The sequence below is a fragment of the Epinephelus fuscoguttatus genome, linkage group LG10, assembly GCF_011397635.1.
Source record: "Epinephelus fuscoguttatus linkage group LG10, E.fuscoguttatus.final_Chr_v1".
NCBI lineage: Eukaryota > Metazoa > Chordata > Actinopteri > Perciformes > Serranidae > Epinephelus > Epinephelus fuscoguttatus.
The window spans coordinates 43,175,959-43,200,020 of NC_064761.1; the positions used below are offsets into that span (position 1 = coordinate 43,175,959).

The 24,062-nt window shown below is 43.8% G+C and overlaps 2 protein-coding genes across 3 annotated transcripts in view; one reads left to right on the forward strand and one right to left on the reverse strand.

Moving 5' to 3' along the window:
* pfas (phosphoribosylformylglycinamidine synthase) overlaps positions 1-17,035 on the forward strand; it is a 28,405-nt gene extending 11,370 nt beyond the window's left edge. The window contains exons 11-28 of the mRNA XM_049588141.1: positions 3,471-3,599; positions 3,719-3,792; positions 3,871-4,027; positions 4,116-4,177; positions 4,287-4,448; positions 4,869-5,105; positions 5,193-5,423; positions 5,607-5,787; positions 5,877-5,960; positions 9,407-9,562; positions 9,893-10,012; positions 11,428-11,573; positions 11,654-11,861; positions 13,445-13,536; positions 13,626-13,740; positions 13,828-13,977; positions 14,128-14,268; positions 16,530-17,035. Coding sequence (XP_049444098.1) covers positions 3,471-3,599; positions 3,719-3,792; positions 3,871-4,027; positions 4,116-4,177; positions 4,287-4,448; positions 4,869-5,105; positions 5,193-5,423; positions 5,607-5,787; positions 5,877-5,960; positions 9,407-9,562; positions 9,893-10,012; positions 11,428-11,573; positions 11,654-11,861; positions 13,445-13,536; positions 13,626-13,740; positions 13,828-13,977; positions 14,128-14,268; positions 16,530-16,840 — 2,756 coding nt within the window. The 3' untranslated portion in view covers positions 16,841-17,035. The remainder of the gene's footprint in view (positions 1-3,470; positions 3,600-3,718; positions 3,793-3,870; positions 4,028-4,115; positions 4,178-4,286; positions 4,449-4,868; positions 5,106-5,192; positions 5,424-5,606; positions 5,788-5,876; positions 5,961-9,406; positions 9,563-9,892; positions 10,013-11,427; positions 11,574-11,653; positions 11,862-13,444; positions 13,537-13,625; positions 13,741-13,827; positions 13,978-14,127; positions 14,269-16,529) is intronic.
* Positions 17,036-17,195: 160 nt separating this feature from the next.
* Positions 17,196-23,517, reverse strand: si:dkey-183n20.15 (RING-HC_RNF170 domain-containing protein). Of its 2 annotated transcripts, none has more exons than XM_049588223.1 (6): positions 23,222-23,517; positions 22,519-22,630; positions 21,965-22,070; positions 19,278-19,351; positions 19,079-19,189; positions 17,196-18,256 (listed from the first exon to the last, which is right to left on the reverse strand). In XM_049588223.1, exons 1-6 carry the CDS (start codon positions 23,248-23,250, stop codon positions 17,951-17,953), a joined length of 738 nt encoding a protein of 245 aa, XP_049444180.1. In that variant the 5' UTR covers positions 23,251-23,517; the 3' UTR covers positions 17,196-17,950. The 2 variants fall into 2 exon arrangements, with proteins under 2 accessions (XP_049444180.1, XP_049444179.1); XM_049588222.1 differs by having other exon boundaries at positions 17,196-18,295; positions 23,222-23,513.
* Positions 23,518-24,062: the final 545 nt, after the last annotated feature.

Sequence of the window (24,062 nt, forward strand, 5' to 3'; positions counted from 1 at the left end):
TAAGAATTTCCCTAGTCGACCAATAGTCGTAATTTAGGGCCTTTGGTCCACTAGATGATGATATTAATTTAGTTATTGAAGTATATATTTTGGGTGAGGTCAAAACACACGGCACAGCTCCTAATAGAGTTTGTTTTTTTGTTTGTTTGGTCGCTTAAAGGGAAATTTCGGTTTATTTCAGCCCATCTCCTATCGTCCTAAATTTGTTTCAAGTGACTAGTGACATAAAAATAATAGTTAGCATGTTGGCCGTTAGCCTAGATACAGCCAGGGCGCATAGTAGCGTCAGACCTGTTAAAACGTAAGTGAACGGGCAACCTTCAAGTGCAAAGTTAGTCCACTAAACAAGCTTTTTTTCCACAAAGACCGCCTCATATCGTTAGGATAAATGTCAGAGAACATATAGAAAACGACATGTAAATGTGTTGTCTTACCTTACTGGTGTGCTGCCATGTTTGTTTACCATCTAGCTCTGCTTTCCAAAGCGTGGCCGAAATCTCGCGAGAACAAGCAGCGATCTCATACAGTACCTGAAATCTCGCGAGAACAAGCAGCAACAGCTGGAAGGCAGAACCGGACAGTAGCCTGAAAAGTTCATTCATTTATTTTATGAAAGATTTATAGAATAATGGCTGACTTTTTGCCAGACTTCGACTTTGTGGAGGAGGAATTTGATTTTGCAGAGTTTGATGGCTGCCCTTATTTATTTGAGCCAGAATACACTGACGAAGAGCTTCGTGAAATTGAAGAACGGAGGAGGAGAGAGAGAGAGAGAGGTGCAACAGGTAGAGGACGAGAGAGGAGGAATGGCTGCTGCAAGGCTGCGTAGCTCTGGAGATTGGTGGTGTACCTGTGAATGCTGTGCCCCAGTGCCCACAGAAGAGGAATGCCTCTGTTGCAAGGAATGGGACCGGTTGCAGCCTTATTTTCAAGGTCTGGATGTGACCGAGGACGAGACACCTCCACCTGGAGTAGTATCCAGCTGGGCTTTATCTAGAGCTCGCAAGATATATTTCAGCTGCGCTTTGGAAAGCAGAGCTAGATGGTAAACAAACATGGCAGCACACCGGTAAGGTAAGACAACACGTTTACATGTGGTTTTCTATATGTTCTCTGACATTTATCCTAACGATATGAGGCGGTCTTTGTGGAGAAAAAGCTTGTTTAGTGGACTAACTTTGCACTTGAAGGTTGCCCGTTCACTTACGTTTTAACAGGTCTGACGCTACTATGCGCCCCGGCTGTATCTAGGCTAACGGCTAACATGCTAACTATTATTTTTATGTCACTAGTCACTTGAAACAAATTGAGGACGATAGGAGACGGGTTGAAATAAACCGAAATTTCCCTTTAATTGCAGAATGACCTCATGACCTTTGTGGTTGACTAACATTTGGTCAGCTAGGGTGCAGCCCTATCAGACTTATAGAGAAGTAATACCTCTCAGTCTTCACTTGTGACCTACTAGAAGTGTGTGATGGTGTATATTTCTGCCCTCTGCCTGTACTTGCTTATTTTCTGTGTTTGAGGTGTTAATGGCCATGTACCCCCACACTGCTCAGGTGAGATTAAGGCTTATTAAAAAGATACCAGCTAGGTGCCAGACCATAAGCAGAAGGCATCAAAGAGACACAGCGCAGAAAAAGAGTCTGAATATAATGAGGGGAAAATGCAAAACGAGAGTGAATTTGTTTAAATGTGTATTTATCTGCTGACTATATTTTGTGATTGTTTAGTCTCGATCAGGAGTGTTAAACTCATTTTAGTTCAGGAGCCACATACAGCACAATTTGATCTCGTGGGTCAGACCAGTAAATCATTACGTAATAACCTATAAATAACAACCCTAAAATGTTTCCCTGTTTTTAGTGGAAAGGAAATCATTCTAAAAACATTAATCCATTTACAAAACAAATGATGAACAGCCTGCGATATCCTGAGAAAAATGATGTGCAGATTCAACAGTATGTCTCAGTTTTTCCTCACTCTGTCAGTCTGCTGCTCACTTTTTCATAATTTTCCATTAAAGTAGAAGCTGTTGACGAAGCAGGTTAATTCATCCCCTGCCTTATAAACCATTTATAGTCTGAAGTTTTGTCAGTGCCTCAGCAGCAGGGTTCCACTAATGTTGTTTTAAGACAGAAGTCTGATACAAATTATTTTGTACTGAAGCTGCTGGTTGACAGTATGTCGCGCAATGTTTAAGAGTGGAAACGCCTCTGAGGCAGTATTTCACATGAAGTATCTGAAGCTCCTGAAACCTCTCAGCCTTCACATGTGCATCAACATTAGGTGTGCAAAGCCATCTAGAGGGCCAGATTGGACCCTTTGGTGGGCTGGTTCTGGCCCCCGGGCCATGTGTTTGACACCCCTGGTCTAGAAGCTTACAGTGGGAAGTGCAAACGGACTATCAAGCGAACCAAAGAGAGGAAGTGACGTAAAGCGCAGTGCATTTTGGGTAGGAAAAAACAAAGCCAACAGCGTGAACCAGGAGAAGCAGAAAAAAAAAAGAAATAATTGGAAAATGTCTCGCGGACAGACGAGGAGTCGTGAGGAGGTGCAGGCGCTTATTGATACATGGTCAGAGGACTATATGTCGCAGTTGCTTGTGGCTACCCACCATGGATTTCCGTTTTCGGTCGTGACCAATCGATGAACCGGGTTTTCTTCTTCCTCGTGCTTTTTTTCTTCCTGGTCAATGGTCGTTTCGGGCAATACCGCCCCCAAACGAGCAGCTGGTGTAACTGCGTGACGTTGTCCAGGCGGTTTGGTCCACTTTAAAAAAGTGCAGTGTGAAAGTGAACTGAACCAAATGAAGGTGTGAAGTTTTTCATCATTCACCACCCAGTCGAACTGAATCCACCGGACTATCCTGGTGTGAATGCGTCCTTAGAGTCAATTCATTTTTGATTTTCTGTAACAGCTTATCCTGTTGGGGGTCACGGCAGGGTACACCCTGGACAGGTCACCAGACTATCACAGGGCTGACACATAGAGACAGACAACCATTCACACTCACATTCACACCTACGGACAATTTAGAGTCACCAATTAACCTGCATGTCTTTGGACTGTGGGAGGAAGCTGGAGCACCTGGAGGAAACCCATGCTGACACAGGGAGAGCATGCAGACTCCACACAGAAGGGCTCCCCCACCCTGGAGTTTGAACCCTCCACCCCATGTTTGAACCAGGAACCCTCTTGCTGTGAGGGACAATGCATCATGTCATTTATTCTTAGAACATAGGTGAATCATGTTGTGTAGAAAGCCTTAAGAACAGTGGTGCCAGGATCAGTTCTTTAGTTTCATTATTTGTCAGAAAACACAAATAGTTTCTATAAAATAAAACGGAGAATAGCAAAGACATTTTGGCATCTTGGTGGTTTCAACTTGATAAATGATGTTATCTCTGTTTTCAGTCTACAGATGGACCGATTGATATTTAATTGTTCTGATTCCCTCCCCTCAGGTTTTGCTCGTTCTTTCGGCATGCGGCTGGCTAATGGAGAGCGGCGAGAGTGGATTAAGCCAATCATGTTCAGCGGTGGTCTGGGCTCTATTGAAGACACACACATACAGAAAGAAGAGGCGGAGGCCGGTAATGTTTTAGCCCAGTGTGTGTGTGGAATGTGTTTAATCGATGCTGCGGCTATATTTACACACATCCATTAATGACTCACGGCGTCTCTCTGCTCCTCTGCTCTACTTGTCGATCAGGAATGGAAGTGGTGAAGATCGGAGGGCCGGTGTACAGGATCGGCGTGGGAGGAGGAGCGGCCTCCTCTGTACAAGTACGTGTGCTACAGTAAATCACACAGCAGCGACCTCACCTGATGTTTCGGTGTGTTGAAATACATGTTGGCTTGCAGGTCCAGGGGGACAACTCCAGTGACAGAGATCTGGGTGCAGTGCAGAGGGGAGACGCCGAGATGGAGCAGAAGATGAATCGTGCTCTCAGGGCGTGTTTGGAAAGAAGCAGCGGGAACCCAATCTGCAGTATCCATGATCAGGGGGCGGGAGGAAATGGTGTGAGACATGGGCTCTTTTCATGATTTATGTAAAGCTTTGATGATGAGACAAAAATGAACATGTTGAATCACATTGGCATCTTCAGGTAATGTGCTTAAGGAGCTCAGTGAGCCAGCGGGAGCTGTAATCTACTGCAGTAGATTCAAGGTAATGAGCACATGAACACGTCTCCAAACACATTCTGCTGCTTCTCATTTTAATTCACTCCGACTGTTTCCTCTTATTGTTTACTTTTCCCTCCATCTTTGTTTTATAGAAAGGTGACCCCACACTGAGTGTGCTGGAGCTGTGGGGGGCAGAGTATCAGGAGAGCAACGCCCTGCTGCTCCGTCCATCTGACAGGAGCTTCCTGGAGAGGGTGTGTCAGAGGGAGAAGTGTCCCGTTGACTTTGTGGGAAACATCACTGGAGACGGCAAGGCACGTTTCAGCCTGGATCAAGTCAATAAAAGCACATCCTCTGCACAAATCAATACGTTTTAATGATCAGTGGTTGTTGGCTGGGTCATATAAGCTCAAGTATCACACTACAACCCAGTCATACCCTTTATAGGTACTTTACTGTTTTTGTAAGCTCAAAACAAAAATGTAGTTTTTGAACAAGCTGCAGTCAACAAGCGATTCTGCTCCTCTGCTCTTCTCTAATTATACAAAGAGTGCTTCTGCCTCCCTGCTGAACCCAGGTGCACTCTTTCATTCGGCAGATATTAATTAAACATGAATCAGTACACCATAGTACAAACGTAATTCGGTTGGTATCCATAAGTACCAAGTCCAGCACACGACCCTGTTCGAGATCAGCATCATTTGTCTTTATTTCGGTCTTAATTTCTGCTACAGATTGTGCTGGTGGATGATGAGGGAGGCAGCGGTGATGAAGCCGACAGGAGGCGCCGTCCTGTCGACCTGCAGCTGGAGTGGGTTCTGGGGAAGATGCCACAGAAGGTGTTTAAGATGGAGCGTCTGGCCTCAACCCATCAGCCTCTGGCTCTTCCTGCGGGGCTGAAAGTCAAAGATGCGCTGGACAGAGTTTTACGTTTGCCCGCCGTGGCGTCCAAACGCTACCTGACCAACAAGGTGTGTTTTCCATCCTCTCTGTCTTTAGAGGTACATTTGTGCAGACACTTTGTGACTCTCCGTGTCTTCACTCCCTCCCTCCCTCAGGTGGACCGGTCTGTTACTGGGTTGGTTGCCCAGCAACAATGCGTCGGCCCTCTTCACACCCCATTGGCCGACGTAGCCGTTGTTGCTCTGTCACCGTTCAGCCTGGAGGGAGCAGCCACTGCCATCGGAGAGCAGCCAATTAAAGGGCTGGTGTGTCCCACAGCCGGGGCTCGCATGGCTGTTGGAGAAGCTCTGACCAATTTGGTGTTTGCCAGAGTCACAGCTCTAAAGGTGAGAGGCTGACGAAGAGTGTGAGGAGAAGCACAGATAGGACAGATCAAAATACTGCACATAATGATCCTGTTCGAGAGCGTACTTCAGTACTGAATTATCTCTGTTGTTGAAGTCCACTTCAGTTTGGAATTGGTTTTTCCTTTTTTTAAGTGAATTCTGGTAAATGTGGTGTGTTTTCAGGATGTGAAGTGTAGTGGTAACTGGATGTGGGCTGCTAAGCTGCCTGGTGAGGGAGCCTGCCTGTGGGAGGCCTGCAAAGCCATGTGTGAGGTCATGGGTCAGCTGGGAGTGGCCATCGACGGGGGCAAGGACTCTCTGAGTATGGCCGCTAGAGTGGGGAAAGAGACGGTCAAAGCTCCAGGTACACTCACTGTGTGTCCCTGTGTGTGTTTACATGCGTCTGTGTATGTGTCTTCATTAAGCTCAGCTCTTCCACTGCTTCTGTTTCAGGTGCTCTGGTTATTTCAGCGTATGCTGTTTGTCCTGACATCACAGCCACTGTGACGCCCGACCTCGAAGACCCAGATGGAAAAGGTATTTCTTTCTAAAGGCCCAGATGTACTGAAAGCAATAATTGATTTGCCTCATTCGATGCACGTCACTTGATGCTCCTGTGGCGCACTGCAGCCATCAGATGTGAAATGGCAGCACCACAGAGGTTACAGGTTCCTCCATTAACGCTCGGTACATTTCTGTTTGCGTCATGTTATATGAAAATGTACAACCACAGAATCAGCAGGATTTTGGTTACAAGAGGAAGAAGATTTTAAGAGTTTATTAATCCCGGAGGAGAGATTCAGTTTTTTTTCACTTTGTTGTCACATACACAGGCCGGAAATACACACATTCACCAACAGGACCTATACATGCATTATATAGAAAGATGTCAGAGCGAGGAGAGGTTTAATGCCTCACTCAAGGGCACCTTGGCAGTGCCCAGGAGGTGAACAAGCACCTCTCCAGCTACCAGTAATATTACATAAATATATATATTAAAGGTTATTCACTTCACCTGTCAGTGGTTTGAATGTTTTGGCTGATCAGTGTGTACACATACACACACACATATATATGAGGCAGGAGGGTGTGTGCTGCTGCTTTTGTCAGTTGGATGGCAGTAGAAAAGCTGTAAAGCCACTGGGGACCAGCCAGCTCATTTCATCTTTTATTTTTTCTTCCAAGTGGGTGAAAGTCACATAAAGCACAAACTCTGAACCCATCAGCTGTCGGTCTGATGACAGTCGGCCTCTGGGGGCAACAGCCAATATTCAGAGGTTCCAGTGCACCTAGTGCAGGGGAAGGCAACCTGCGGCTCCAGAGACACATCCTGCTCTGTAGCTCCTGTGATTATGTTTTTAACATTTAAATGTTCATATACCAATGAAGTGATTCTTACATTCTTCAGTTGTAAACATTTATAGCCTACACACCAGAATATTCAAATGTTTCAACATTTCATCTAAAATGTGTCTCATACATCTACTTCCTGGTGCTTTTCCCCTAGATTGTGCTAAACCTGAGTAGCAGTGGCGAGTCTTGAGTCTCCCTCACCAATCTTGCTTTGGGTTTCAAATCCAAAAGGAAAAGTCTTTTTAATGGTGCATGGACATATTCATTTACTGTCACCACTAACGCTGCAAAGTTAAAGTACTAGTACTACAAGCAGCCACCTTGTGGTGAAACATGTTGGATGCTGATTAAGACCGGTTAGTGATGTTGTTAGGATAATGTAGACTCAGTAGACCATGTTACCTTCTCTATAATGCTCAGATATGATCAGCGGCCCCAAACAGATTTTTATTACCTCCTTGGGTCAAATGTGGCTGACCCCTGACCTCGCAGATATCTGGGCCAAGACCTCCTCTTCTGTGTGCTGGTCATTTTGGCTGATCTATATAAACACATATCTGCATTTGATCGTAGAGAAATAAAACTAATTAATACAAAGTTAGATCATCATTAGACTATAGCCGATGGGTGCAGAGATTGCATTAAGTCCGAAGCGTTCCGCCTCTCCACACTGACTGTTTACGTGCCGCTCAAACAGGATTGGTCTATACGGTAACACTTTACTTGAAAGTATCTACATAAGAGTGACATGACACTGTCATAACTATGACATGACACGGTCATGAACCTGTCATGAACATCATGTACATGTCATTAATGTTTATGACTGCTGTCATTAAGTGTCATTCGGTTTTTGTAATGACAAGTTGACATTAAATTTGTTTGGGATGTCCTTATAATGACAACTTGACATTAATCAAAGTGACATTACCAGAAGATGTCTTTGTCATGACGAGTTGACATTAAATTTGTTTGGGATGTCCTTATAATGACAACTTGACATTAATCAAAGTGACATTACCAGAAGTTGTCTTTGTCATGATGAGTTGACATTAAATTTGTTTGGGATGTCCTTATAATGACAACTTGACATTAATCAAAGTGACATTACCAGAAGTTGTCTTTGTCATGACGAGTTGACATTAAATTTGTTTGGGATGTCCTTATAATGACAACTTGACATTAATCAAAGTGACATTACCAGAAGTTGTCTTTGTCATGACAAGTTGACATTAACAAGAAATGCACCTCTTTTTATGCTTATGACAAGTTGACATAATCATTGATACAAAGACATCTTCTGGTAATGTCACTTTAATTAATGTCAAGTTGTCATTATAAGGACATCCCAAACAAATTTAATGTCAACTTGTCATGACAAAGACAACTTCTGGTAATGTCACTTTAATTAATGTCAAGTTGTCATAATCAAGACAACCCAAACAATGTCAACTTGTCGTTACAAAAACCAAATGACACTTAATGACAGCAGTCATAAACGTTAATGACATGTACATAATGTTCATGACAGGTTCATGACACTGTCATGTCATAGTTATGACAGTGTCATGTCACTCTTATGTAGACACCTTCAAGTAAAGTGTTACTGTCTATGCTACTCAGACTACAAACAGAAACCAGAACACTCCAGATCCCAAAATCTTGTTCAGTTCCCAGCAGATTGTACATATGCATATCTATTTATGGAGATCACATGATGTACAGCTGATTAACTCTGTACTACGTTAAATAATGGCTGCTGTTAGCTTTATGTAGCAAATTAGGTTCAAAGACCAGTAAACATTCATATAGAATAGATGATATTAGGTGGGTCTGTTATGCTAACATAACTACCAAGGGTTTAAGCTGTTATTTTAGTATCTGACATGTGACAACACCGTGGCTAAGATCTATACAAGTATCCATTGGCAGTGGGAGTTGTTTCAGCACTGCTTATATTGTTTATAAAGTTTAAAGCTAAGCTAAGCTAATGTCAGCTGTCTTTTTTTATTTCCTTCGCTTTTTTATTTTTACTGTCTCAGGTTCAATCCATACAATTATCCTAAACAAAGATAGTTATACAATGTGACAAGGAAACAAAAAAGACAAAACAAAAACAAAAAAAGCCGTCAGCCGTTGCCATAGTATCAGTACACAGCCAGTAAACAAACTAAATGAGTAGAATGATTTATTGGCTCTTATATTGGCTCTTTAAAACAGATCAAAAGACACATGGTAAGTCAATAAGCATAAGTTCATCGAAACAATAGCTTTGGTCACTGGAGCCTCATTTGATGTTACAAAACTGAAACAAGGTCAGTTTGTGCGCCTCATAATGTTTTTAGTGGGTGTTGGGTCATTTAAGACAATAGGTGGTTTTCTTTTAAACACTCAGCAGATGCACACACACACACACACACACACACAGACTCAGTTATAATCAGAGCATATGTGAGATTGTTCTGTTTTCATAGTTACGAAAAGTTTTATTCTTGGCAGAAATACAACTTCTGAATTTGAAATATCCTCATTTCACCCAGGCTGCACACATCTCTCTCCAGCAACCACGCACACACATTCCACACACACTCCTCAGTAACAGACTCTGACCCTTTGTCCTTTGTCTGCAGGCGTGTTGTTGTGGGTTCCTCTCAGTCCAGGCCGTCATCGTCTGGGAGGCTCTGCCCTGGCTCAGTGCTTCAGCCAGCTGGGAGACTGCTCTCCTGACCTGGAGCAGCCAGAGCTATTGACTGCCTGCTTCAGCACCACACAGACACTCATACACGGTCAGCATGCACTCGCAGGCAGAGAGCTACCTGCCACGGAGGAGGAGAAAGTTAAAGCATTGTTTACTGTGATGCTCTGTGGGCAAACTTTTCCTCTGCTTCATTTTCATATTCAGTTTATTCTCCTAACAGATTTGGACTGTGACACAGTGCCACCTAGTGGTTTAACTGAGTAGTGTTGGTTAATAAAAAGGAGCAGGACCTGGTGGCTCTTCTCTCTTCTGACACATTACCTGCTGAGTAACGATGAAACTACTTTGACTGCACAGCACACTGTCAAAGTTATCTTTGTAGTCAGTGAATCAGAATGAGAGATTCCTGTTCTTTCAGATCATCTGCTGACTGCAGGACATGACATCAGCGATGGAGGCCTCATTTCCTGCTTGTTAGAGATGGCGTTTGCTGGAAATCGTGGGATTGACGTTGAGCTGTCGTCACAAGGAGCTGGAGGTTAGTGAGCTGATGTGTGTGTGAAAGTGTGTAGTTGTAATCATAGACAGTATGGAAGAAGTAGACGTAGCCAGTGTGATGTCACCTCAGTTTATGGACTCAACGTTTGAAGCCTTGACTTTGGCGATCTTGGATTATTGCAGCCATGAGTGACGGTATTTAGAGCAGAGGATGAGCATTGCTACTAGGGATGTACGATGATATCACGTCATTGGTATCAGCTGATCTTGGCTTAGGAATGAAATATCGGAATCGGCCAACATGCTCATTTCTGCTGATATGACAAACTAGGGTTGGGTACCGAAACTCGGTACTTTTTGTACTTGGTACCGATTCACGTCGGTACTACAGAGTACCGATTCACTTAAAATGAATCAGTGCCAAATTTCGGTACCTGGGGTGGAGGCGGAGCGAGAGCGTATGACTCACACCTCAGACTCGGCAACAATGGCGACAAAAAAAATGTGCAGGCAAAAGTTAACGTGCAGCGCTGTTCCTAAATGTTCTCAATAAAATGTTGAAACTGAGAAGTTTAGACTATGGGCCCGAACGACGCATAGTGCGTCCAAATTTACACCCGTTCTTCTCTGTGGATTTTCTCTGCAACCGTGCGTCATAGCAAGAAGCCACGCAAAACAGCGACAACAGCAGAACTGTAGCTTTCCGACAAGGCCACTTGTCATTAATCCAGTGTTTTCACAGCAAAAAGAATTGATAAAGTTACAATAAAATGATGTATAACAGAGCTTTCATACAGCTCTGCACACACATTACTGTTGGATGGATTACTTGCGAATGCAGGCTCGCACAGAAATGCTACATATATCACATGAAAGCGCAGACCAGTGATAACACACACATCAATGTGCTGTCATCCCATCACGCTGTAAATCCAGATTAATTGTCTACAAAATAAAAACCTGACGAATTTCTTTACAATCCATTACACAGATCTTGTTATCAGTCACTTCATATAGTGAGGAATATCGTATCTTACCACGTCTTAGGCTTGCGTGTGTTTCTCCCTGTCTATCCACATTTGTAGTCCGGCTTTCAAGATGCAAATATCTCCATATTGTCCAGTTGACACTCCATCAAACTTTGTATGACAAGACCAGCCACTTCACCTTTGCGCACCCAGACAACTGCAGCCTAATTATTAAGTAAACATTAACATGTTTACTGAGGTAATAAATCGAGTGAGAAGTAGGGTCATCTTCTCATAAATACAGTCTGACTCCTCTTGCAGCCACTGGAGTCGCCCCCTGCTGGCCATTAGGAAAAAATGCAGGTTTAAAGCACCGTCACATGGGCCTCACTTCTCAGACCTGCAGGCTACGTCCACCTTCTTTATACAGCCTGTGACTGTAATCATGAACTCATGCTGTGTCTTTGCTGCTTCTCTGTCTACACAGTCATGGAGCTGTTGTTCAGCGAGGAGCTGGGTTTGGTTCTGGAGGTTTCACAGCTCGATGTAGAAACAGTGTGTCAGAGATACAGCGACGCAGGCGTGCAGTGCCATCGCGTCGGCAGAACCTGCGGCTTCGGACCAGAGGCAGTGGTGAGACATCAACCTCAGTGTGTCTTCACAAGATTCATCTCATCTGTGATGACCGTTGATTCCCCTCACTTGTCTTTTAGGTCAGTGTTCGTGTGGATGGACAGGAAGTGCTGAGAGAGCCGCTGCCTCACCTCAGAGCATTATGGGAGGACACCAGTTTCCAGCTGGAGCGCCTCCAGGCCAATGAGATCTGTGTGAAACAGGAAGAGGATGGGCTCGCCAAGAGGACACAGCCCTACTTCAAACTGACCTTTGACCCCTCTGAAGTGCCCAGCATCAGCCAGCTCAGTAAGACCAAACAGGATTGATACCATTTACAGTGATTTGGTGTTTTCTGAGGCAGAGTCCTGCGTCGGGTTGGGCACCCTGGGTCACCTGCAAAACAAGGGATTCAGGGGTGGTGTTTTTTCCGAACTTTATTTCCAGAATCAATTCTGGGAGAAAAAAAACAAACACAGGTTGGATCACTGTCGCTGGATCATAATTATTTTAAGATGATGTGAATCCTGTTTTAAAGTAGTACTTTAGTTTCACACGTATGAAATGACCCAGGATGATCGCTGTTAACGTGCTGCTTAACCAAATTATTTGAACAGCACATTGTTATTATGGGATGTGCGGTTTCGCTTTGGGCCATGGATCTTGTGTCAGCGGGTCAGGTCGGGTTGCTGAACTATTTGGTCATATGTGCAGGTGGTGGTATTGCACATTGCGGTTTCGTTTCGGGAGCAGGTCTTAAAAATCAGACCGGTACAGGACTTTGTTCCAAGACTGCAACTGATTGCTGTTTTCATTATCAAGTAATCCTTCAATTATTCTTTGATGACTGCATTAATCATTTGGTGGATAAAATGTTAGAAATAACAAACATATAGCCTTCACAGTTTGCCAGAATATACACTCACCGGCCACTTTATTAGGTACACCTGTTCAACCGCCTGTAAACACAAACAGCTAAGTAGCTAAGCATGTTGTAGCATTTAGTCATGTAGACATGGTGAAGACGAACTGCTGAAGTTCAAACGCAGCTGATGCCAGAGGTCAGAGGAGAATGGCCAGACTGGTTCAAGATGATAGAAAGGCAACAGGAAGTCAAATAAGCACTGGTTCCAACCAAGGTGTGCAGAAGAGCATCTCTGAAGCAACAACACCTTGTCCAACCTTGAAGCAGATGGGCTACAGCAGCAGAAGACCACACCAGGTGCCACTCCTGACAGCTAACAACAGGAAACTGAGGCTACAATTCACACGGGTTTTCTCACCAAAACTGGACAATAGAAGATTGGAAAAACCACATTCAGATGGAAGCATGGATCCATCCTGCCTTGTATCAACGCTTCAGGCTGCTGCTGCTGCTGCTGGTGGTGTAATGGTGTGGGGGAGATTTTCTTAGTACCAACTGAGCATGGTTTAAACACCACAGCCTACCTGAGTATTGTTGCTGAGCGTGTCCATCCCTTTATGACCACAGTGTACCCATCTTCTGATGGCTACTTCCAGCAGGATAACGCACCATGTCACAAAGCTCACATCATCTCAAACATGACAATGAGTTCACTGTACTCCAATGGCCTCCACAGTCACCAGATCTCAGTCCAATAGAGCACCTTTGGGATGTGCTGGAACGGGAGATTCTCATCATGGACCAACATCTCTGAGGAATGTTTCCAGCACCTTGTTGAATCTGTGACATCAAGAATTAAAAAGGAGTCCAACCTGGTACCAGCAAGGTGTCCCTAATAAAGTGGCTACTGAGTGCATGCCAGATAAAACTGGTCTGACCAGCATTAAAAGACAAAAGTCTTCAACGCAGTCAAGTTTAAATCGTTCAGTCATTTTAACCACTAAGTGTTTGATATGTGATTCTTTAGGTGCAGGCCAGCCTCGTGTAGCTGTGGTCAGGGAGGAGGGCAGTAATGGAGATCGAGAGATGTCTGTGTCTCTGTATATGGCGGGCTTTGAGGTAACTATTTAAAGCTTCATTAGGTGGATTATATGTTGACGCTGGCTGTGTTGCTGGTGTGTGTGACTCCTGTCTGTGTCTTTGTGTAGGTGTGGGATGTCAACATGCAGGACCTGTGCTCCGGCTCTCTGACTCTGGAGTCGTTCAAAGCAGTCGTGTTCGTCGGTGGATTCAGCTACGCAGACGTTCTGGGATCAGCTAAAGGCAAACAGCAGCACTACATACACATGCTCACAGACCACTTTGATATACAAATCCTTTTTGTGTAACACCATCCATCCTTTATAACAGGCTGGGCTGCTACTGTTGCATATAACCCCAAGGCCAAGGCTGAGTTCGATCGCTTCCGGCGGCGGGATGACACACTAAGTCTAGGAGTGTGTAATGGCTGCCAGCTGCTGGCCCTGCTGGGCTGGGTGGGAGAGGGCGAGGACGGAGCAGGTACAAGGAAAAGGCACAGTAATAATAACAACAGGGAAAACAACACTGTAGTAATGAACGAGACGACGCAGCAGCTATATGTGAAAACATCATCTCAGAGACCTTTTACAGAGGCTAGTTTAAAATACTTCTTTCCATTTCTCCCCCCAGAGAGTGAAGTGGTGCTGACCCATAATAAGTCTGGCAGGTTTGAGTCTCGATTCATCAGCGTTGGGATCCAGGAGTCTCCGTCCGTCTGGCTCAGAGGCATGGAGGGCTCAGCTCTGGGAGTCTGGGTCGCACATGGAGAAGGTAGAGTATTGTAACATCAATCGTCTTTAATTTGTCACACAAGTTGCCAAAACTGGTGCTTGTAGTTGTAAGTTCTGATAATAACACCAAGCGGTGACGGATTAATGAGACAGAAATGCGGCATTGTATCTTACGCCTACCACACAAGAAGACTTTGCAAAGACATCCTCTCACATCTAAAGACAATGCGAGTTTTTAGTCACACACTTTAGGATTTTGCAAAGACTGGAGGATTTTGCAGGGTCACTGTTTACAGACTACAACTAGATTCCTTTTGAGATAACTTCCCAAATCTTACACCAAACTTCCCTCAAGAAATGTGACATACTAACAATTCCTTACACGTAAGCAAAAATACGCAACTCTTGAAAGATAAGATGAAAGGCGTCTTATGTCGACAGTATCTTTGTCAATTCAGCATCAATACAATCCATGCAGATAAACTCTGTTTGTGAACAAACTTTACATTTTGGATTGTGTCTCCTCTACCTCTACATCAGCCTCCATTGGGAGCGGTCATACTTTAGTGGGACTGAGAGGTGAACTGTTTCAACAATTAAAGATTTCTCACTAAATTAAGAGCTGGATGGTGGAACAGATGCATGTGGAATTAAACACTGGCACTGTTGACTCTAAGGTTGGGCAACATGGCCCTAAAATGATACTGCGATATTTCAGGGCATTTTTGTGATAATGATTTTCTTGATGGTGTGACAAATTAGTACAAAATTTATTATTGATTTATGAAAATGATCTCTCATTTCTTTAGTTTGTGAACAACAACAGTGACAGATTCAGATTCTGTGGTTCAGCCAAATAAAATCTACCACAATTAAACAGTCCCCAAATACAGAAAATGTCCCCTGGGGTCTAATACATATAAATCAACAGGTGATTTCCTTCTCTGTTTTTATGCTCTGCCATTTCTCCTCTAACCATCACGCTGTGACCTGTGACAGGCTGTTACGATACCACAACTATTACACATTCACATATATGTAGTTTTTTTGTTGCGTCACGAGCATCGCGTAGGTTTACATTACCAAAGGTTTGTGACAGAATCAGAGAGGAGAGGGAGAGACGCTGTGCTGCTGCCAGAGGAGCCGCTGAATGAGTTCCCTCTGAGCGGTAAGTCACTAAAAGAGTCTGAGAAGTCCGGGGCTGTTCATAAAACATTCAGGACGCCACAGTTTATTCCACGCTACTGAAGCTGCTCCTCTTTTTGAACCACCGTGGAGTTGGCAATAATTTAGCTTTCAGCCAACGTGTCATAATATCGCAAGTAGGGCTGCTCGATTATGGAAAAAATCATAATCACAATTATTTTGGTTAAAATTGAAATCACGATCATGCGGCGTGCGTAATGACTTATATTGTTTACACGACGGCATGTCATTTCTGTCTCTGTGTGGTCGCATGCTTACAATTTTCCTCTGCTCTCTGTATCGCGCATGGCGGAGTTCTGCCCTGATTTTCCGTACGCTGTTTTTGAAATCTTCCGCGATCACCTGCCCCTCACGTTATTCGTAGTTCACCTACTTGACTGGCTCGTGGAGTGAACAGAGGAGGGGCAGTATTGCGCATGCACGGCTTCCGTAGAAGACAAAATAACATCTCCAGGCGTCCGTGACCAAAAATCGTTTAGCCTCGATTTCATTACTTTTAACATCGTTTGACCTCAAAATCGTAATCGCGATCACCAGACGATTAATTGCACAGCCTTAATCACAAGTATCACAATACTAATTTTTTACATGATATTAAAAATGATACTGGTATAATCGTGAACCAGATGATATGGCACACCTGTAGTTCGCTCCACAACTCCAGTGTCTCCTCCTTTATCACAGTTTGAGAGCACAGAGACTTGTTCCTCCTCCATGTTTACTGTCTACACGGTATGCTGCGTCCTGGTTGGTGCTGGAAAGAGCGCAGCTATTGTTTATTGTTTACATGAGCCAAGACTAAAAACTTTTGTTGGTTTTGTCGGAACGTCTAAACAAGAAAAAGACTGACTGAAGACAGCTTACTCCAGAACGCACCAACTGAGGTTAAATGATTTTGTTCCCACATTGCGACAGTGAGATCTCTTGAAAAGCCGTTTGGTGTAAGGTCTGCAGTGTTTGAGCACAAAAAGGTTACTCAGTGTGAAACTTCTGAACTTGTGCAACGATGCTGACTCATGACTCACAGGTCAGGATGTTATGTAATCAGCAGCTGTGTTTCATATTGATTTTCCCCAAAACCTTTTCTCGGCACAGGTCTGATGCAATTCCGTAGCTCCGTGGCGCAGGATAAGGTTATTTCTGGTGGGCTCGCCCCCATCCGTTACCTTGACGACCAGGGTCAGCCCACTGAAGAGTACCCTCTGAACCCTAACGGCTCCCCGCAGGGCATCGCAGGGCTCTGCTCCAGAGACGGGAGACACCTGGCCATGATGCCTCACCCGGAGCGCTGCACCCTGAGCTGGCAGTGGCCCTGGGCCCCGAGGGACTTCAGACGGTCTCTCACACCGTCACCTTGGCTACGTATGTTCAAGAACGCAGCCGCCTGGTGCAGCAAAACAGAGTGATAGTACTCTGTTTACATTTCTGGTGCGGTCAGAGTAGTATTACTGTCTTTTTAGAGGCTGTGGGTCATTGAACCTCTAAGGCCTGATTACATTTCTCACTATACCTTTTTACTTCCTGTGGTACTTTGTCTATTGCATAATTACAGATGCCTGCTGGGATACTTTATGACTTGTTGTTGATTTTGTTATGAACCAGTCCAGTCTGCTGATGTTATCAGTTAAGAAATGGAATTTGCTAATAAATAAATAAATAAATAATGAAACAGCAGAAGCATGTGCAGTGTGTCATGAGATAAAATAAAGGCCACGTAAGTCAATAAATAATTTTTATTTTACACAAAAAACACAAAGTCATACAATTTCAAATATTTACACAGATGTTGATATTACAGTACTGACATGACAGCTTCTTAGAGGAATAAAAATGACACCATGGACATTTTTTCTGGGAAAAAAATTAAAATATAAAGGATAAAACAACAATTTAAACCAAAGACTCTTTAATATGGATTAAACAGCTCCCCGACTAAACACCCTGGGCCTCAGAAACCTATGGTGTGTAGGACTGAGTGGATCAACTGAAACTTCTCACAAGTGCCAAATGTTTAGAAGAACCACAAAGCGAATGGTCCTGTCTAGAGCCAGTGTTTGGTTTGTCCATTCTGGGCTACTGTAGAACAACATGGCGGACTTTGTGTGAGAGGACCCGCTGATATAAACAGTTCAGTCTAATGTGACAAAAACAGAAGACTCTTATTCTTAGGTGGTAATTATACACTACTGAAAACAGTAATTATTATGTTCCATTTCTGCCATCATATCTCCCCAAACCTTACACACTGGACCTTTAAGGAACAAGAATGTGTAAGGACAGCCGAGCCAGCACACCGCGTGACATTGTATTTCAGATACCACTCTTGTAGGCTCTGTAAACACTCGACAAACAGGCCTGAAGTCCACAGTCTGAGAGGCTCAGACGGCGTCTAACATCTCGACTGTTGCACGCCGTGCTGTTGTCAATATTCTTGCATCCACTAATCCAACTAGCTGCAAGAAATCCAATGAAAGTCCATGTCAGACAGCTTGTACCGACACGCCGGCAGCATCTGTCTACAGTGAATCCCCCATTACTCCGTGTGAGGTCGCAGCATTCGCAGAGCGTCCTCCTCTCTCTGGTGCCATTTGCTGGTTGATGTTGATAACACAGGTAAGGAGCAGGATGACCACCACCAGGTCGTCAAGGACCCCCAGCAGTCCACACAGGGAGGGGTCTGTTTCCAGGGGATCTGATGAGGAGGAGACGGGGTCTAGAGGAGGGTAGGAGATGGACACCACGGTCCCCACACAGCACAGGGCCACCCTGAAGAAAAACAACCACACGAGTCCTCCCATGGTGCCGAGGCCCCGCGCCAGTAACTGCAGGAGAAGGGGCGTGTCACACAGGTAGTCTGTTACCTGGAGGGGTCAGTGTGCAGAAGAGAAGACGGGTCAGACAGGAAAGCTTAATGAATGGTTCTAGATAGAAACATTCACACACGATAAAAGAGAAGGGAGAAACATTTTTGCAGCACACACACACACACTCAAATTTTCCTTGGTGGTTCCTGTATTTAGTTGAATTCAAAGATACTGAGATTTCATATCTCCCTCAAAGGGACAGGTTACTGTTGAGTCCTTCAAATGTATTATTTTTGGCACTTTGAGCACCACAAGCCGAGCGCCATCTAGTTGTATTACACTGGAGTGGAGGCAGTGATATCTCCAGCACTCAGGTGAGAGGAAAAACATGTATACTTTAATTTAGGGGAGCTCTCCTTTTAAAAGTGTGTGGATAAAAAATAAGTTATTCAGTATCTATTTAAACTCAAATCTCAGGTGCCAAACTTCGAAGACTGGTGTGCTTTAACAACACCTTTTATCAAACAGCTCCACCATAAGATTATGTGAAAGAGATCCGTGTGGGAAAGGAAGGTGTGTCAGTGCGAGGTGTGTTAATCTGACACCTCCATTGTTGGTGGTTGTTTACAATAAATCCTTGAGGTTGCATAAGTGGTATTCCTGTTACTAAATCTATTGTCAGAGGGAACGCTGGAGGAATTCTCATCTTTCCCATGATCTGATCTGATGTGGTGTTCAAGGCGATTAAGAGAAAGTTGAACCACCTGATACAGACACAAGCAGAAGGGGAGATAACAGAGACAAATACCTTTAAGGATAGTTCAATAAGAGAGTACTGACCCTTCGTGGGGCTCCAGAATAACGTTTGTTATAGTCTGTGATTTCCCCAAGAACCTCCTTTGACTGATGGTCTGATCGACTCTCGTTAAATAGATTACACAGCACGCTGACCTGGAAAACAGACAAACACTTTAATTCCATGTTCAAACTCAGTCTGAACTGACTGACAAGACTTTTCATCAGATCATGTGTACCGCACCTTCTGTCTGCAGAGAGGGCAGCTGATTGCATCCAACCAGGAGCCATGTCTCCAGTAGGCGATCAGACAGGGAGCTGCAGAATACAAACAAAAACCAACACTTTGTTATCTAACATTCAACAGTTTATACCATGTTGCATCATTGTAGTGAAACCGTGCTGAAGGTATGACCAGCAGTCAGAGAAGTTACAGTATTTCATCACTGTTAACGATAACAGACCCAAGTGTTTGCTTGATCGAGGGTTGCAAAGGCCCATGAAGGCCGAGGTAAGACACAGGTACAGTGATTACTGTGTTAGGGGTCTACAGTATGTTGGAGACATGACGGTCTAATTATAGCAGAGCTCTTGCTTGTCTGTAAGTGCTGGATGCCCTCTCCGTCAGGTCGACTGGTGCTGCCCTCATTACCATACTGAGTGCAAATGAGAAAGTTTGGTGAAGCGTGCTTTAGTATTTATGCTCCTGCTGTAGTTGCTCCAACAGCCTCGAGGTATGTTTCGACTCTCGCTGCCTCACAATGTTGCTGCTGTCTTTCAGTAATGATTTCTTAATCTTAGAAATCAAATATTTTGAGCATGCTCTTCTGTGACTGAGATGCGAAAAATACATAGAAATTTCTTTCTGTCTTTCTTTTCTTTTCTTTTCAATTTCAATTCAAACATGTTGCCTCACGTAGTTGTGGTGGTGTGCTCCTTTCACGCAGTGTGTTTCAGGCCTGCCTCCTCCGCTGACCACACCCCAATTAGTGCCACATTATTTAAGGCCCTTGGTGGCTAGGTTCATTCTTTTGGCTCGTGTCTTCTTCCTTGTATCAGCTGGTTCTTCGCAGCTTTGCTTTGCTCCATTATCTGCACACAATGCATGTGGAAACCCTGCTGTCCTGCCCACGAGTGATCCTGTTAGTGCCCGTTGTTCGAGGTGGTTAACCTGCTGCTGTTTTGCTGTTTAGCACTTATTATTGCTGTTATTAAACTAACTGGGTTGTTAATTGTTTGTAACTCTCTTTGAACAAATTCTTTTCTTTCAGTGAAGCGGAGTGCTATCTCGTTGAGAGGCTGGACACCTATGGTGAGGTCCCTGCACTTAATGCATGCGAGTAAAAGCACCGGGACACGAGTGTTGATTGTGCCATTGTATTGCTGTGTTGCACTGGAGGTGAACAGGTGGTGGCACCCCGCAGTGTGGTCTGCCTCTCCATGACTGGACTCTTGCTCACTTCCCCTAGTTTAGTTTAGTCTTGTGTTGGTCTGGATATTTTATGTAACTTGTGGTTTTATTTTGGATAAAGACTCTTTTAAGTTAATCGCAGTAAAGTATTTTAATTCCCCTGTTTTGCTCATTTTTGCTCAATTTAATAAAGCATTTGGTTTATTTTGACTTCATGTCTCTGTCCTTGTTTCAGTAACGAGCCTGTGTGCCCTATTCCTAATTTTCAGCTAAATTTAAGATTCTTGAAAAGGTATTGTAATTGCCCAGGTGGCGCTGTCTTTCCTCTTCTTACTTTCCACTTATCCCCCCTCGCCCGTAATATTTGGGTGTATGGTGCCATAGAAAAATTGGACGGTCTTATATAATATCTAACCAAACTCAGAAGAATACGATAATATAACATGGTCATGTGTACTTCTGTGAATTTGAACTTAAAGGTCCAGTGTGTAGGATTTAGTAGCATCTAGTGGTGAGGTTGCAGAACTGAAACCGCTGCCGTGTGCCACGTGTGCAGGAGAACTACGGCAGTCAGTGTGAAAATGTGAATGTTTAATTTCTTTGTTCTCAGCGATTGTAGAAACAACATGGCAGCCTCTGTAAAAGAGGAGCCGCTCCATATACGGCTCATTCTACGGTCGATAAGTAGATGCATGCGGCTGAAATGAGTTTCCTCAGAAAAGTGGCTTGGGTAAGGAGCTCGGACATTCGGAGAGCCGCTCCTTCGCGTTGAAAAGGGTCAGTTGAGGTGGTATGGGTGTGTGATCAGGATGCCTTTTGGCCGCCTCCTGTTGAGAGGTATTCTGGGCACGTCCTACTAGTAGGAGGCCTCAGGGCAGACCCAGAACACACTGGAGGGATTATATATCTCATCTGGCCTGGGAACACCTCGGGGTCCCCCAGGAGGAGCTGGAAAGCGTTGCCAGGGAGAGAGGTCTTGAATACTTTACTTGGCCCGCTGCCCACGCGACCCAACTTCGGATAGGCAGTTGAAAATGGATGAATTCTAAGGTAACACATTTTCAGGTGATTAAAAACTAATAAAAACAGTTATGATAATCATATTACACTAAATCGTCCACTCTGGACCTTTAAAAGTGTGACATATTACGCTTCTGTCCATCTGTGAACTGCTAATTGATTGTGTTTGTTTTGGGTGACCGGCCACACTACATGTTATATAACCGTACACCTTTGAGAGGAATGATTTGAGTAAAGCAGCCAGGTGAGAATTGGAAAACCATGGCGACAGTTAATTATTTGCAGCCGGACAGAAAGGCCTCGAGGCTTGAGTCATGCTGACGCTTCGCCGATCAGCCAATGAATGAATCAACAGGAGATATGAACACATGATGCAACCGTTGAGCAAGTGTGAGAGTGAATAAAACATGAATTAATCCAGTCTCATAGATGACAGATTGAAAGAACACACGAATGAAAGAACAAAGCTGCTCTGATATGTCGTGTGTTGAATGTCGTACCACAGAACAAATGGCCACAGTTGGTCTGGACTGGGAAGCTGGCAGTCTGTAAGCACACTGGACAGTGCAAGTCTCGGCTTGTGGAAGGACACGACTGTGTAGGTTCCTGAAGAGATAAGAAGAGAAGAATACAGAGAAAAATGTTAAGAGACGAGGTGGAAAACAGGAAGAAGGAAATAGAAGCAATGTGAAAATAAGGAAGCAGGAAGAGGACAACGTGAAGACGAGAAAAAAACTATTGCCAAATTAAATAGTCCTGATACTTTGATCTATATAATTAAAAACAATAATTATAATAGCTGCACAATAGATGTTTGGGGACATTTGATCAGGCCAAAGTTTGGGGTTAGACATGTAAACAGATTATTATCGTGTGTTTGGCAGCAACACCACACTGTGACCCTCATAAAAGCATTAATAATGGTAACACAGGAGCGCCTTCCAGTAATAATATTTACTGCCTGTGTGCGTCACTGTTTGTTTTACAGCAATAACAAAAATTCACTGAAGACCCAGCCTCAGCTTCACATGTGTGTGAGTGAATAAACGCTCACCTTGTGGCGGCTCATTAACGTTGATGCTGACTGTTCGGGGGTGCACACCAGAGATGTGGGTGACCCCAGGTGACTGTGACCCACTGGGCCTTCAGAGGGAAGATAGTCCAGTCTGCAACGTGACACAACACAGCGACAATGATAAACACTCCTAAAATACTGCTATTATCTCGCCAGTGATGAAATACTGACACAAAACTAACGATTTGTGAGATAAGGCTGACTGCACTCTGCTCTTTTCTATTTGTGGGAGACACATGCTGATGCTCTGACCGCAGCAGTTAGTTTACCAACAGGCTTTAAAATAATGAATTAATAATTTAGGTTGAAAGATAGAAGCATAGATTTAGAGATACTGTAGATAGTCAAATTAAATTCACAACTTCAGCATCACAATCTGGCTTTCATCTTCAATTACATTTACAGTTTATGTAATTAGTTAAAACAGATAAACACATTAACATGTCGTTAATATGTCATGCATGCATATCATGATAGTTTGTGGTTTGCATTAGTCTAAAACGTGTTTAACTTCATATTTTTTGGAGCTCTTAAACAGATTAAAAGTAATAATAACAACTGAAGATGTCACATCACAATGTTTTTGATGGACCAAGCAAATCATCTGGCTACAAAACACAGCCCCATGTGAGTTTTAAGAAAACAAACCCTTCAATACTTCCAAACATATGATGAGACTCACCTGGACTGGGAGCTCTGGTACGGGTGCATAGTTGAGTGAGAAACAGCAGCTGACAGGTAGTTACTGTCTCCCAGCAGGAAGTGAAGTGCTGCCTGACAGCATCACTGTACAAAATAAATTGGAGTTGCCTGTTAATGATCAACTACACCCTCCAATATCAGCTGGTCTCTGAGCCTCCCTGCTTAAAGGGAACGCTAATGGAGTCAGATCAATACAGCAGCAGTGCTGCTCCCACAGAACGCTTATAAACACACAGAATATCTTGACCAACTTTATTGTTAAAGTATTAAAGTCTTCACACTGGAACAAAGCCCTTTCCTTCAGTCTGCTCAGGGACAAACTATTTGGGGTCACATGACTTTCCGGCAGATCAAAGCAGTGCTGTGTTTAAGTAGGTCAGCTCTGACCTGCCAATCATTTACCCAAAGTTTACTCGGCCAACAAACCCACTTTGCATAATTCTACTCTCTAAAGTATTGGTTGTGAAATACATGTGAGTGTCCCTGACATTAACAGTGTTATAAAGGTTGTAGGGAGGGGCCTCAGCTATACATAAAAACTATGGAAGCAGATAAGAGACAGACGTATTTGTATTTTAACAGTCACTGAATGCTTGATATTGATATTTAAACACCACAGAATTCACAGCACTGAAATATTTTACTTTGAAAACAACATCTGAATTTAGTGATTCTGATTCACAACACTTTCTCACTCCGTCACATGTTGATGTTTGGTCAGGGACTTTCCACGTCCAGATTTCCACGCTGTGTTAAGTTCAGCCTGTTACATGCATCGTCTTCTTTCAAAATATTTCAAAAAATTTCACTTCCGTTTTCAC

Coding starts and splice junctions, on each gene's coding strand:
- si:dkey-183n20.15 (XM_049588222.1), bottom strand. CDS start 23,250: ATGCACCCGTACCAGAGCTCCCAGTCCAG. Junction 22,071..22,518: donor CGTTAATGAGCCGCCACAAG/GTGAGCGTTTAT, acceptor TTATCTCTTCAG/GAACCTACACAGTCGTGTCC. Junction 19,352..21,964: donor CTGTGGCCATTTGTTCTGTG/GTACGACATTCA, acceptor TGTATTCTGCAG/CTCCCTGTCTGATCGCCTAC.